This window comes from Pelophylax lessonae, assembly GCF_965119305.1.
Source record: "Pelophylax lessonae genome assembly, chromosome: 2".
NCBI classification, from domain to species: domain Eukaryota; kingdom Metazoa; phylum Chordata; class Amphibia; order Anura; family Ranidae; genus Pelophylax; species Pelophylax lessonae.
This window is the reverse complement of record NC_138769.1, coordinates 201,806,771-201,818,998: the sequence shown is the minus strand read 5'-3', so window position 1 is coordinate 201,818,998 and position 12,228 is coordinate 201,806,771. Positions and strand designations below refer to the sequence as shown.

The 12,228-nt window shown below is 44.0% G+C and overlaps 1 protein-coding gene across 1 annotated transcript in view; it reads right to left on the bottom strand.

The window, feature by feature from the left end:
* The window catches only part of SYTL5 (synaptotagmin like 5), a 370,633-nt gene that overhangs the window by 102,114 nt on the left and 256,291 nt on the right, over positions 1 to 12,228 (bottom strand). Inside the window, exons 10-11 of the mRNA XM_082245444.1 lie at positions 8,465 to 8,585; positions 5,582 to 5,694 (exon numbers count right to left, since the gene is read on the bottom strand). Coding sequence (XP_082101570.1) covers positions 5,582 to 5,694; positions 8,465 to 8,585 — 234 coding nt within the window. The remainder of the gene's footprint in view (positions 1 to 5,581; positions 5,695 to 8,464; positions 8,586 to 12,228) is intronic.

The following is a 12,228-nucleotide window of genomic DNA, read 5'->3' as shown; positions in this document are numbered from 1 at the left end:
CTTGAATCTCTCTCGACGTATAGATCTGTTGAGATAAGTTAGATCTATTACCGGTCGCCAAGTGCCGTTCTTTTTCTGGACAAGAAAAAGAGGCGAATATACTCCTTGACCCCTTTCCTTTTCGGGAACTAGTACGACAGCTCGTTGATCCAGTAGGGTATCTACATAACTGAGAAGAACCTTCTTCTTTTCTGCTGCAGGAGGAAGGGAAGTTGCGATGAACCTGGGTTTGGGAACGTTGTTGAACGTCCAAGAGTGCCCTTGCGACACAACATTCAGAACCCAGGGATCCTGGATCGAGGCCGCCCAGACGTTCCGAAATTGGAGCAACCTGGCCCCTACCGGAACAGACTGGACGGGACCAACCTCAAAAGGATTTGGTGGCCTCCCGGTCACCGGACAAAGAGCCCTTGGGGCCTTTCTGAAAGGAGGACTGTCTTGACTTCCAGCTTCTCCCATAGGATTTACCTGGTTTGTAGCTGCGCGCTTCCCTAGAACGATTAGCGTTTTGCCTCCTTGGGAAAGAGCGTTTCTGATTGCTTGGGCATTTGTCCTGAGGCAGGAACCCAGATTTTCCACCCGTGGCCCGGGTTATGGCTGCATCTAGTTTATTCCCAAAGAGGGAAGAACCCTCAAAGGGAATCCTACACCAAGCCTGTTTAGAGGCAGCATCGGCAACCCAGGGCCGAAGCCAAAGGGCACGTTTGGCCGTAACAGAGGCCAGCATAACCCGGGCCAAAAGGCGAATAGTATCTAAGGAAGCCTCCCCCAAGAAGCCCGCGACCATCTTCAGCTCCTGTATAGGAGAACTTTGGAGCACTTCCTCCGACACTCCTCCAAGAGTATCTTCAAGGGCATTAACCCAAACCTCCATAGCCTTGGAAATTGTAGCCAAAGCCATTGCTGGCTTACAGGCCATGCCGGCCGATAGGTATGCTCGCTTAAGATCAGCGTCAATCCTCCGATCCAAAGGATCTCTAAATGATGCTGTATCCTCCATTGGGAGAGTGACGTGTTTCGCCAGACGCATCACTGCTGCATCCACACTAGGAGATGACTCCAAGTATTTCACCTTTTCCTGTTTAAAAGGATAGAGCTTCGCTACTTTAGTGGTCATGGAATTTTTCCTTTCCACTTTGCTCCATTCTTCCGACATTATGTCTCCCAGTTCCTCTAGAAATGGGAAATTTAAACGCTCTTTGCATAACTGCTTGAAATATTTCTTCTGCTTAGGAGAAGAGACAGCAGGATCCTCCCAGTCAAGGGCCTCTCTCACCGCTTTAACTAACGGAGACACGAGGGCAAATTCAAATCCAGTACCGGAGTCATCCGAATCGGAATCGGACTCAGACGGGAGGATAGATGTATGGCTGGGTTGGGAGGACTCAAACGGATCCTGAACCGACAAATCTCTGTCAGGAGAGCGTGACGGACCTGCAGAAGTGCTTGGCTTATGCAAATCAGCAAGAGAGTCCTTTAAAACTCTGCGTACCACCTCCTCAATATGTTTGTCCGTTTTTTCCCTTTCACCCGTAGCTTGGGTATAACAGGGTTTGCACAAAGAGGAACCGTCTGGTATCAGGGTACGGCAACCCCAGCATTTTTTCCCCTGCGGGCGTTCTGAGCTGCCAGGGTGCGAGGAGGAATGGTGCTCACGTCCCCTGCTGTGGGAGGAGCTGCGCTTAGACTTAGATGAGGAGCGCTGGTGTTACGTATTTGCATGACTGTCTTCGCTGCGTGTGCGGGGCTGTTGATCAGACCTAAGAGAGCTGAGACAGACATATACAACAAGCCATAAGGAAGATGAAAGAAAAACAGACATTTAAAGCTGATAAAACCAGCACATACCTAGAAAGAGCAGGCTGGCCACTAGGGGGCGGCGATGAGTCCATTGCTCCAGTAAACACAATGGTGCACTATTCAGAGATAGGAATCCTGATAGGAAGAGGACATAACATCAGACCCATCTACCCAGAAGCAAAACCCCCAGAGGATGGAACCTTCTTACCTTGACTACAGGACCGGAGTCTGGGGGAGGCTACCGGAATGCCGACCTTCCCGCCAGCTCCGGTCTAATTCTGAGTTTAAATAGACCGCCAGGCCGTGACACGCCGTATTGCGCAACCGCGCGTGACGTCAGACCGCACCACTGCGCATGCGCGGCGACTCCGATACTCGGAGCGTACCGCGCATGCCCAGAAGCGCCGAACAACCCGGAAGTAGCGGCAAAGACCGTGGCGGCGGCCAAGAAGCACCATAAGTAAGTACTAAGCCACAGAACTAACGAAACCTGAGCAATAACTGACAGAAAAACACCCTAGACACGAGCATAGACAAAATAAAAGGCACTAAAAACGAAAGATAAGCATAAAAATGAGGAAAAAGAAATGGTCCCATATAAGGGCTTACCACCCTCCGATAGCATAACCGAGTCCAGGAGACGCAACACCGGCTTGTGCCTTCAGGCAATAAAGGGCCACCCGCAGCAGCAGGGCTCTCTCGGCCAAACCACATAGCTCCAGCTAAGGGTCTCTTCCATTGCCCCTCCATACCCCGCTAAGAGCCAGGGTTTATCGGAGACTCCAAAACTCAGTCTGCCACCGATATACAGGACCAGATAGTAGGAACATCAGACATATGTATGAGGAGGACGAAAAAAGAACACTGATGCTGAAAGGGAGCAAAGATTTATGGGAGTGGGGTCCTATGAGGTAGGAGAGGAGGCGGAGCCTACCCGAACGTATGCTGCCATGGAGTCTGTCAGGAAATTAGTTAATTACTCCAAAAGGAAAATAACCATGTGCTTAGTTCCAGAAATTGAACCAGTAAATAAATTTATTATTCCAAGGTGTATACAGCAACTGGAAATAAAAGTCTTCAGGTATTGACCAACATTACCAAATATGTTAATAGTATGCACTATAGAGCTTCAAATTATATATTGGCTGGGTCCTTAAATCCCTTCCATAGGGCACTGTGGTCCAGAGGAGGATATATTACAAAGCCTGCATGTTCCCTCATATAACCAATCGTATGTTCTACTGTAAAAACCTCCCGTCGGCTCACTTTATAAGGCCATGGACATCCCCCTCAATTATATTTTCACTAAAAATACACTTAAATCAATATTAGCAGACACAAATATAGCATAAGTTATAAGATTACGGCTATATCCAAAAGTTAAAACTACTGTATTGCGTTAATAAATAAAGCTCTGTGTGAATGAGGTCCTGGGGCTAATTCAGATGGGTACGGTGCAGTGTGAATCAGCAGTAGGTCCTAATTGAACAGGCCTGTGGTGTACAGCCCCAAACACAGACAGTGTGCATTTGGAGTCACTCACCCACATCTGCACACCTTGTAGAATTAGGACCTGCAGCTGGGTTTGTACAGCTGTTTCATTCCCACAGAATAACAGGTGGCTTCAGCTGCACAAATACATGTGAATGACCTCTTTTTTACATGTTTTTTATTTTTTACTAATTTTCACAATTTTTTTTTATTTTATAATTTTATTTTTTTTAATTATTTTCACAATTTTATTTATTTTTTATTATTTTTATAATTTTATTTTTCTGTTGCAAATGTACAGTATATATATTTACTTTAACAGGCTTGTTGGGGGGCTTTAGGAAAATATCAGGGGTCTAAACGGATTGAGGACATAGTCCTCAATCTCTCTGAAGATCTGAATAAATAGGAAGGTATCTGCACAGTCTCCACATTTATTCACAAGCTTACTATGCTTCAGCTATGAACGAAGTGAGTGATTGGTACCAATCACTCACTGAGTTCATTCAGAAAAGGAAGTCACCAGTGAATTATATATTTATAGGCCACTTACTGGCTTTCCATTTTTAACCATCCCCTGCAGTAGCCAGCAGCGCTGGGGGGGGAGGGGCATGGCAGCATACAGGGGTCCTGGGCAACAGGAGGAAGGGGAACCTAGATAGGAGGGGTGGCATTCACTGGAACTGATATCCTGTAGTTCCACCCTGCAGCAGCTGAAATCGTCAGGAAGGAAAGGAGGAGAAGCCATCTTTCAGCTGCTGCAGGGAGGGAACTGCAGGGGATGGGTTTCAGTAAATGGCGCCACTGCAACCCCTCCTGTCCAGGTTTCCCTTCTTCTCCTTGTCAGCTACCGGGCCCCCTGTTGAATTGATGGGGCCCGGGCTCCAAACAGCTTATTAACGGCCCTGGTAACTGGTGTGGCAGCTGTCAGGCAGGGTTTCAGCCACACAGTGTATGTGATATCCTCCTGGCCTAAACGCCATGAACAATTGCATTGTGAAGCAGGTGCTGGCTCTGTTGGACTTGGGGACCAGGAGCCGACCAAAGGAAATGAAAGTTAGAAACCACCTGCAAGAGTGGGCATGCCTTACAGTATAATTACAATTACTTGTATATTTTGTCAATTATTTGTATAAAATTTTTCATTTTGCAAATACACATTTATACACACTGTAAAACAATGACATTAGTAAAAAAAAGTCTACCACTGCTGTCATGCTTGTCATATGCAATATTTTAGATCTACTTGTTTTAAAGTGATTGTAAAGGCAAAATGTTTTTTTATATTAATGCATTCTATGCATTAAGATAAAAAAAAAACCTTCTGTGTGCAGCAGCTCCCCTCAGCCCCCCTGAGCTCCATCTCTATCCAGCAATGTTGCAGGAGTGCCTTGGCTGCCCGGGACTCTCCCCCTCATTGGCTGAGACAGTAGCGGAGCACCATTTGCTCCCTTTGCTGTCAATCAAAGTCAGTGAGCCAATGAGAAAAAAGAGAGGTGCGGGGCCTGAATAAACACATGGAGCTGTGGTTCGGCTCTGGTGCCCCCCAGAGCAAGCTGCTCCTTGTCAGGAGGGAGGGGCCAGGAGAGTCAAAGAGTTGAGAGCCAAAGAGAAGAGGAGGATCAGGGCTGCTCTGTGCAAAACCCCTGCACAGAGCAGGTTAGTATAACATGTTAGTTATTTTTAGGCCAAAAAAAAAAAGACTTTAGTATCACTTTAAGTAAAATACATGTTTTAGTACAAAACATAATAAATGGAATACTAAATCATAAATAAAAAATATCTAAAAAACCTAAAACTCCCATTTTATGAATCTGTGATGTTCTACTCAATTTTTCATTTTCAGTTTTATTCCTTTTGGAACATGGTTTGAGAAATCAACCACATACCCCGGGATGTAAATGAGGTAATGAAAGCACACTTGTAACGCCAGAATTATGATGTTAGGAAATGGAAGCCAAGATGAACAACCTGCTCTTAATGGTAAATCTACAGCAGGCGTGGAGGAGAAAGCCTGAAGGCCTACGATAAACAGAAATCACTGAAAGCTTGGAATGCATTCCACATAAACACAAATAGACCATCTGTACTCATCCCATGCCATAGAGAATATCCAGATCATTTCCAAAGCATGACATTTCAGGATAATGAATAATAATGAACAAATGACACAGGCGGTCAGCTAGCAGACACTAAAATAACAGCAAATATCTGTTCAAGAACTAATATTTTTCAGTGGGTTGTACTGAGCAAGCCAAGTTTTTCATGGTTAGCCTATTTTGCAACTCACCAACTCTGTGTTCAAGCCCCCCGGGAATGATATAGATTTACTTCTGATGCTTCCTGTGTCTTCTTTTCCCTCTGCATAATGTCCACTAAGATCCACTTCCGAACGACTGCGATCTAAAAATACGTGTGATGTCTTTTATTAGTAAAAGTCAGTGCTATATAACAGAGCAAAATCAATCAACACATGATTCTTATTTTTTTTTCTAAATTAGTACTGACACTATTTGATCAACAAATGTATCCACTGGCTACCTGTCACAAACCTGGGCAACTTCAACTGAGCATCTAATGCAAAAGTAATAAACAAATGCAAATAAGGGATATCTATCAGTTTTAAAGATAATAAACACAACCTTCCTATAGTATCTTATAGTACATTCCTGTCCTCCTTCCCCATCACCTCTTTGCAACAATTGCTATTCACTCTGCCCCTATTCTCTCCAGCTCAGCAACCTCCCCTTTAACACCCGTGCCAGTTCGACACCACCCATTCTCCTAATGGTCCCTTATCAGATCACACTTAGCATCTTCTCTCAATTGATGGTGAACAGACACTGTATTTTCTCTTACCCCCCCATCTATGATCATCAATTTAATCAGCTCATACCCTGCCTGTCTTCCTCTTACTCCAGGATTAGTCACTACTTTCACTCTCTAAATGTTTTATGGTCAACTGTTGCTCCTCTTTCCACTCCAAGCCCATTTATCAGCTGCTTTCACTCTACCTCCCCTATGCCCCCTTGGTCCACAACCAGAAACCATTCTAGTTCTATTCTACTGCTAAATATATTCCTTCTCCTCCTGCATGTTTAGCTTCCATTCTGCCATCTATTGGTCCATGATTAGCTCCCGGTCTGCCTCTTTTGCTTGCCATTACCAGCTTACATTCTTGATGCTCCCATCATGGGCGTCCGCAGAACTTTTTTCAGGGGGGGGCATAATTTTAAGGTCACCCATGCTCCGCCCCTTTTCAACAATGTCATGAAGGGGCGGGGCTTAGTCATTATATTTATTTATTTTATTTTTAAAGAGCAAACAGCAGCATTTATTTTTAAAGCATTTGTTAACCTAAAAAAAATTGATCCTGTTCCCTTAATGCATGTTATACAGCACAGTGCTTTGCTGTGTAATTTGGCCTCCCCATATCACCTAAAATGCCTGGCTGATCCTGCCTGGCATTGTCCTCCCCTCTGTAAACTGACCACGGTATACCATGGCTGCTGAGCCCTGACACTGTGGTCAGTTTACGTGCTCTCCTGTCCTCCTCTGTCCTCTCTCCCCCCTCTCTCCCTGCCTGTCTGCTCCTGTGTCAGTGCCCCCTCCTTCTCCTCCTGCTGCTGTAGTTTCATTTTAAGTTTCATATCCTGTCTACAGTCTATTTAATAATCCTGTGTGCCCCTGTGTCTGTGTTTGTTTTATAAAAAAAAGCTGTTCTTTACAAGTTTTCAAAGCGCCACTCATCGCTCACGTGACCCGCCGCCTCCCTCCTCCTCTCCCCCACCCCTCCCGACTGAAATCAGTGAGGATGGCTCGGCCCTGCCCGCTGCAGGCAGCTGTCAGATGGGGAGAGGAGAGAGCCGACGGGTCATGTGAGCGGCGCTCGGCCCCCTGAAAACTGGTAAAGAACGGCTTATTTTTTTAAAACACATACACAGACACACAGGATTATTAAACAGACCAGACAGGATGGTATAAAGTGGCTTAACAACCACTTGAAAGGGGAGGTTGAGATTCCAGGGGGGGGGGGCATTTGCCCCTACCTGCGGATGCCCATGGCTCCCATGATTAATTTAATGAGAAGACATTACCAGAAACTGGCTCAAAACTATCCCTGTAACTTTTTTTCATATAAACATTCTCTATGCGTAGAGCTTAGTTCAGGTTGGTGATAGCTGCAGATCAAATGAACTATGCAGCCCCCCATCCCCATTGTGATGTTCTTCTTATATCTCTAATCTCATTGTTTGTCCTATTATATCAGGAAGTCATTTTACTTCTTTCCTAGCTTACTGGTCATGGTGCATTGCATTTTCCTTGCTCCTGTACCACATACTTTAGCAGATTTCTCTCTGGCTACCCTGCAGGAAGAACTAGACAACAGAGGGCACCCACCCAGTATTCACATTATGTCTAAGATCATGGGCTCTGTTTCTGGGAATATTTAATTTAGTAGTATCTGACATTTCATTGTAAATATGGAAAACCTATTTGTGTTCAGATGTATCTGCAAGGGTGACAAAGCAATGCACTGTGGGGTCTTCAGGTGTGGGGTAGAAGCTATCTATCTCATACATACTACAAGATAATCATGTTGGGTAGAAATCAGTTTTCTATTTCTTTCTCTGATAACTGCATATGTGTTCCATTTAGACATACAAGTCCACTTGCTGCAATGGCAGACTGGACTTGTAGCTCATTCAGTTACATATCTCTGTGAATGAATGATGTGGCTGTACGGGTAGAACCCCTCACGGCTGGGCTGAGCAAATTTCAAAAGTGACAGTGGCTGCAAGTGAGACTAACCCCTGCATGCTGTAATGGGGGGGGGGGGGGGGTTCCCGTTTTCCCCAAGTTATACAGTAGGCTACACCCTAAATATAGGTGTAATGCAGCAAGGTTCAGGATGGGTAGTTAGCCTTTAATTATTATTAAAGATGGATAGACCGGGGTGGGCTCGCTTTAATATTTAAATTTAGTCTTACAGTTTTATATAGATTTAATATTAGACATCATGTGCAGGACAAACAGGTAGCGATAAAACTGTGCAGTGACCAAAATATTTGAAACAGCTAGAAAAGAAAGGAAAAAATGCAGTAGAACAGCTGCCTTGCTTTACATGACTGTATTAAATGACACTACAGCAAGAAACAGCTGAAAGGCCTACCGGATGCTACAGACACCCTAGACAAAGCTAGAGAAGGTGTTCCAGAACTCTTTCTTCTATGCCCCTTCGAAATGTCCTCAGGAATGCTAGAACTAGCTTTTATTCCACTTGCTATTGAAATCTGGAAGAAAAATTATTTTGTTAAAAACTCCTTCAGTCAATAGCATTTTACAAGTTTTTCCTAATATTACAAAAACTTAACTGTAATGTAAAATTTGAAATCAAGAACCATGCAGAAAAATACTTTTGCTGTATTTTTTTTAACAAATATATCTTTAATCAATCATTAAAAACCCATAAATCTTGTCACTTTACTCAAGCAGGGAAAAATTACAGATTTATTTGACATCCCCTTTTCTTCCCTGAACCCCCCACCCCGGCTTTGTCACCTGCTTTAGCCCTGTTTTACTAGTCCTATATAGGATCTACAGTATGTTGGTCTGTGATAAAGCTTACACAGTCATTTCCCAACACTAGATAGCATCTACAGTGCCTATCAAAAAGCAGTGGATTGCTTATGTCAACTCTCTCTTATTTAGGGAACTGGCTTACTGCCATCAAAATTCTACGCCAAAGGTTTGTCTCATTTTGCAGAATTGGTTAGACAATCCTAGCCTTGCCCCACCGCAGGTAGTGATGGATAGACGTCTACGACTCAAATCCACCAAGAGTCTCAGGGTTTTGTTTTGTGCTTGTTTTCCTTGCTATCGAAAGTAGAAAAAGTATACTTCCTTGCATAAAATGTCTTACGAGTGCTGGTTGCTCTGTTTATCTGTTGTGTATTCCTGTTCACAGAAAAGAAACTCCATATGTGATTTGTATGATGTGACTGGCTCCTATTTAATTTTTGTACACAGTATGTACTTTGTATTGCCTTGTATACTTTTTTGGATGTACAGTCACTTTGTGAAATTAATTTAAAAAAGTTTGGTAAAAAAAAAAAAAGAGCTTACACTGGGATAAAGGCTTTCTATCCATCTTCACATTACACTATTTTGTTTTAGTAAATGGTCACTCAGATATTAACCACTACATTATTTATAGAAGGGGAGAAGTTCACATCATCCACATTACTTGGGGGTCGTCTTATCAAGAGAATCTTTCAGACTACCCTGAAGGGGGAAAGTGACAGGTTTAAATTTAAAGGAACTTGTCAGGAAAGCAACGTGGTAACTGCCATTGCTGGTTATGGGACTGTCATCCTTTTCTTTCCTTTATTCCTTAGTGAGTGACTGCCCCAGCAATATATTACATATTCTCGACTAGGGATGGGCCAAACACCCCCCCCCCCCCGTTTGTTTCGCACCAGAACATCTCGAACAGGGAAAAAGTTCTAGCGAACATACGAACTCTATGGGACAACAACATAAAAAATCAAAAGTTCTCATTTTAAAGGCTTATATGCAAGTTATTGCCATAAAAAGTGTACGGGGACCAGAGTACTGCCCTGAGGAACATGCATCAATGCAAAAAAAACAATAATTTTTAACCACTAGCTAACCGCTTGCCGTCAAATGACGGCACACCAGAACAGCCTCTCTCGCGCACCCCTGCGGGCGCGCGGAGCGGCGATCATGGCCGCACCATGTTGCTAGCACATGGCGTGACCCCGATCTCGGTAAAGAATCAATGACATGACTCTTTACAGATGTGATCGGCTGTGTCCAATCACAGCCGGTCACATGTAAATGAGGAAGTGCCGTTATTCGGCTCTCCTCGCCTTACACTGTCAGAGTGTGAGGCGAGGAGAGCCGATCAGCGGCTCCTCCTCACAGGGGAGACAAGTACAAGTAATCAGGGCACTGATTATCAGTGCCCTGATTACACAAAATGTAAATAATGTGCCAATTACTGCCCAGCATCATTGCCCACAGTGCCCGCCATCAGTGCCCACAATCAGTGCCCATAGTGCTGCCAGTCAGTGCCCATCAGTGCCTGCTCATCTAGGCACTGATGGGCACTGACTGGCAGCACTATGTGCACTGATTATGGGCACTGATGGTGCTTCCCATCAGTGTCCATCAGTGCCGGCTGTCAGTGCCCATCAGTGCCACCCATCAGTGTCCATCAGTGCTGCCTGTTAGTGCCCATCAGTGCTGCCCATCAGTGCCACCTCTCAGTGCCACCTATCAGTGCTCAGCAGTGCCACCTATCAGTGCTCATCATTGCTGCCCATCAGTGCCACCTATCAGTGCCCATCAGTGCAGCATATTAGTACCTCTTCATCAGTGTCACCTCATCAGTGCCCATAAGTGCTACCTCATCAGTCCAGCCTATCAGTGCCCATCAGTGCCACCTCATCAGCGCACATCAGTGAAGGAGAAAAATTATTTATTTTCAAAATTTACTCACAAAAAATAAGAAAACCTTTTTTTTTTCAAAATTTTCTGTCTTTTTTTTTGTAAGAAATAAAAAACCCAGCGGTCATTAAATACCACCAAAAAAAAATCTCTATTTGTGTGAAAAAAATACTAAAACATTCATATGGGTACAGCATAGCATGATCGCAAAATTGTCATTCAAAATGTGAGAGCGCTGAAAGCTGAAAATTGGCACGGGCAGGAAGGGGGTGAAAGTGAACGGTAGGCAAGTGGTTAAAAGAGCAGTGATTTTAAAGATGCCTTAAGTGAAACAATTAAAATGAAAAACTCCTTTAAATTGTGTGCCTGTAAAGTGGCGCATCTGTACAATGTATGGAGCCTGCTGCATCAATACTGACATTTCTAAAGGAAAAATGTAATTCAAACTTGCTTGTGGCTGTAATGTATACAATACAGATTACATTTTTTTTTTTAAATGGCGTGGAGTCTGCCCCCCCCAGTCCATACCAGGCCCTTCGGGTATGGCATGGATTTTAAGGGGAATTCCATGCCAAAATGTAAAAAGAAAAAATGCGTAGGTTCCCCCCAAAACCCATACCAGACCCTTATCCGAGCATGCAGCCTGGCAGGTCAGGAAAGGGGGGGGGGCGAGCGAGCGTTCTGAACCATACCAAGCAACATGCCCTCAACATGGAGCGGTGGGTGCTTTGGGGCAGGAGGGGTACTATGTCAGCATCAGCACCAATCAAGTGAAACGGAACCTCCTGAAATAGCAATACCTTTTTTGCAGAATACTGGCTGTCAAATTTATTCTGTTTAATTTGAGACGTATTTGATTATAAATAGATTTATTTATCAGTTTCCTTGTTTTTCCTAGACCAACAAGCTGGCAAACCCAATTTGCAAACAACAAACGAAGACTGATTATGCTACAAACAAATAAAGATAAATCCATTAATTTACTTTTTTCTCCCTTGCTAGTGGTCTGAAGGGCCTCCTCTTCCTCCCTTGGATGTTGACTACAAAATAATTTTGGCTATAACTACTGTGTTGTCTCTACTGAATGCAAGGTTGTGCTAGTTTGCAGCAATGTGCCAATATGGATTTAAGAGGTCTAATAGAACTGATAAAAAAGTTGCACAGCTGGGTATCATGGCAGGTTACATACACGGGGATTTATCCCAGTTTTTGAGAGAAAGATGGTGTTTGTTGCTGTAACTGCTTTCCGCATGGGCAATGCATACAAAAGGCTAAGTGGAACAAGCGTTGATCTGGGGGAACATACCTGCACTCCGGGGGCCCCAGTAACATTTGCAATTTCATTCTACTTGTTCATCACATAGAAGAGAATTCCAGTACATTTGTTTACCATCGGCATGAAGCACACACCTCACTTTACAGCCACTTAAGATGTATGTGTTAACACATCTCAACAGACTTCAA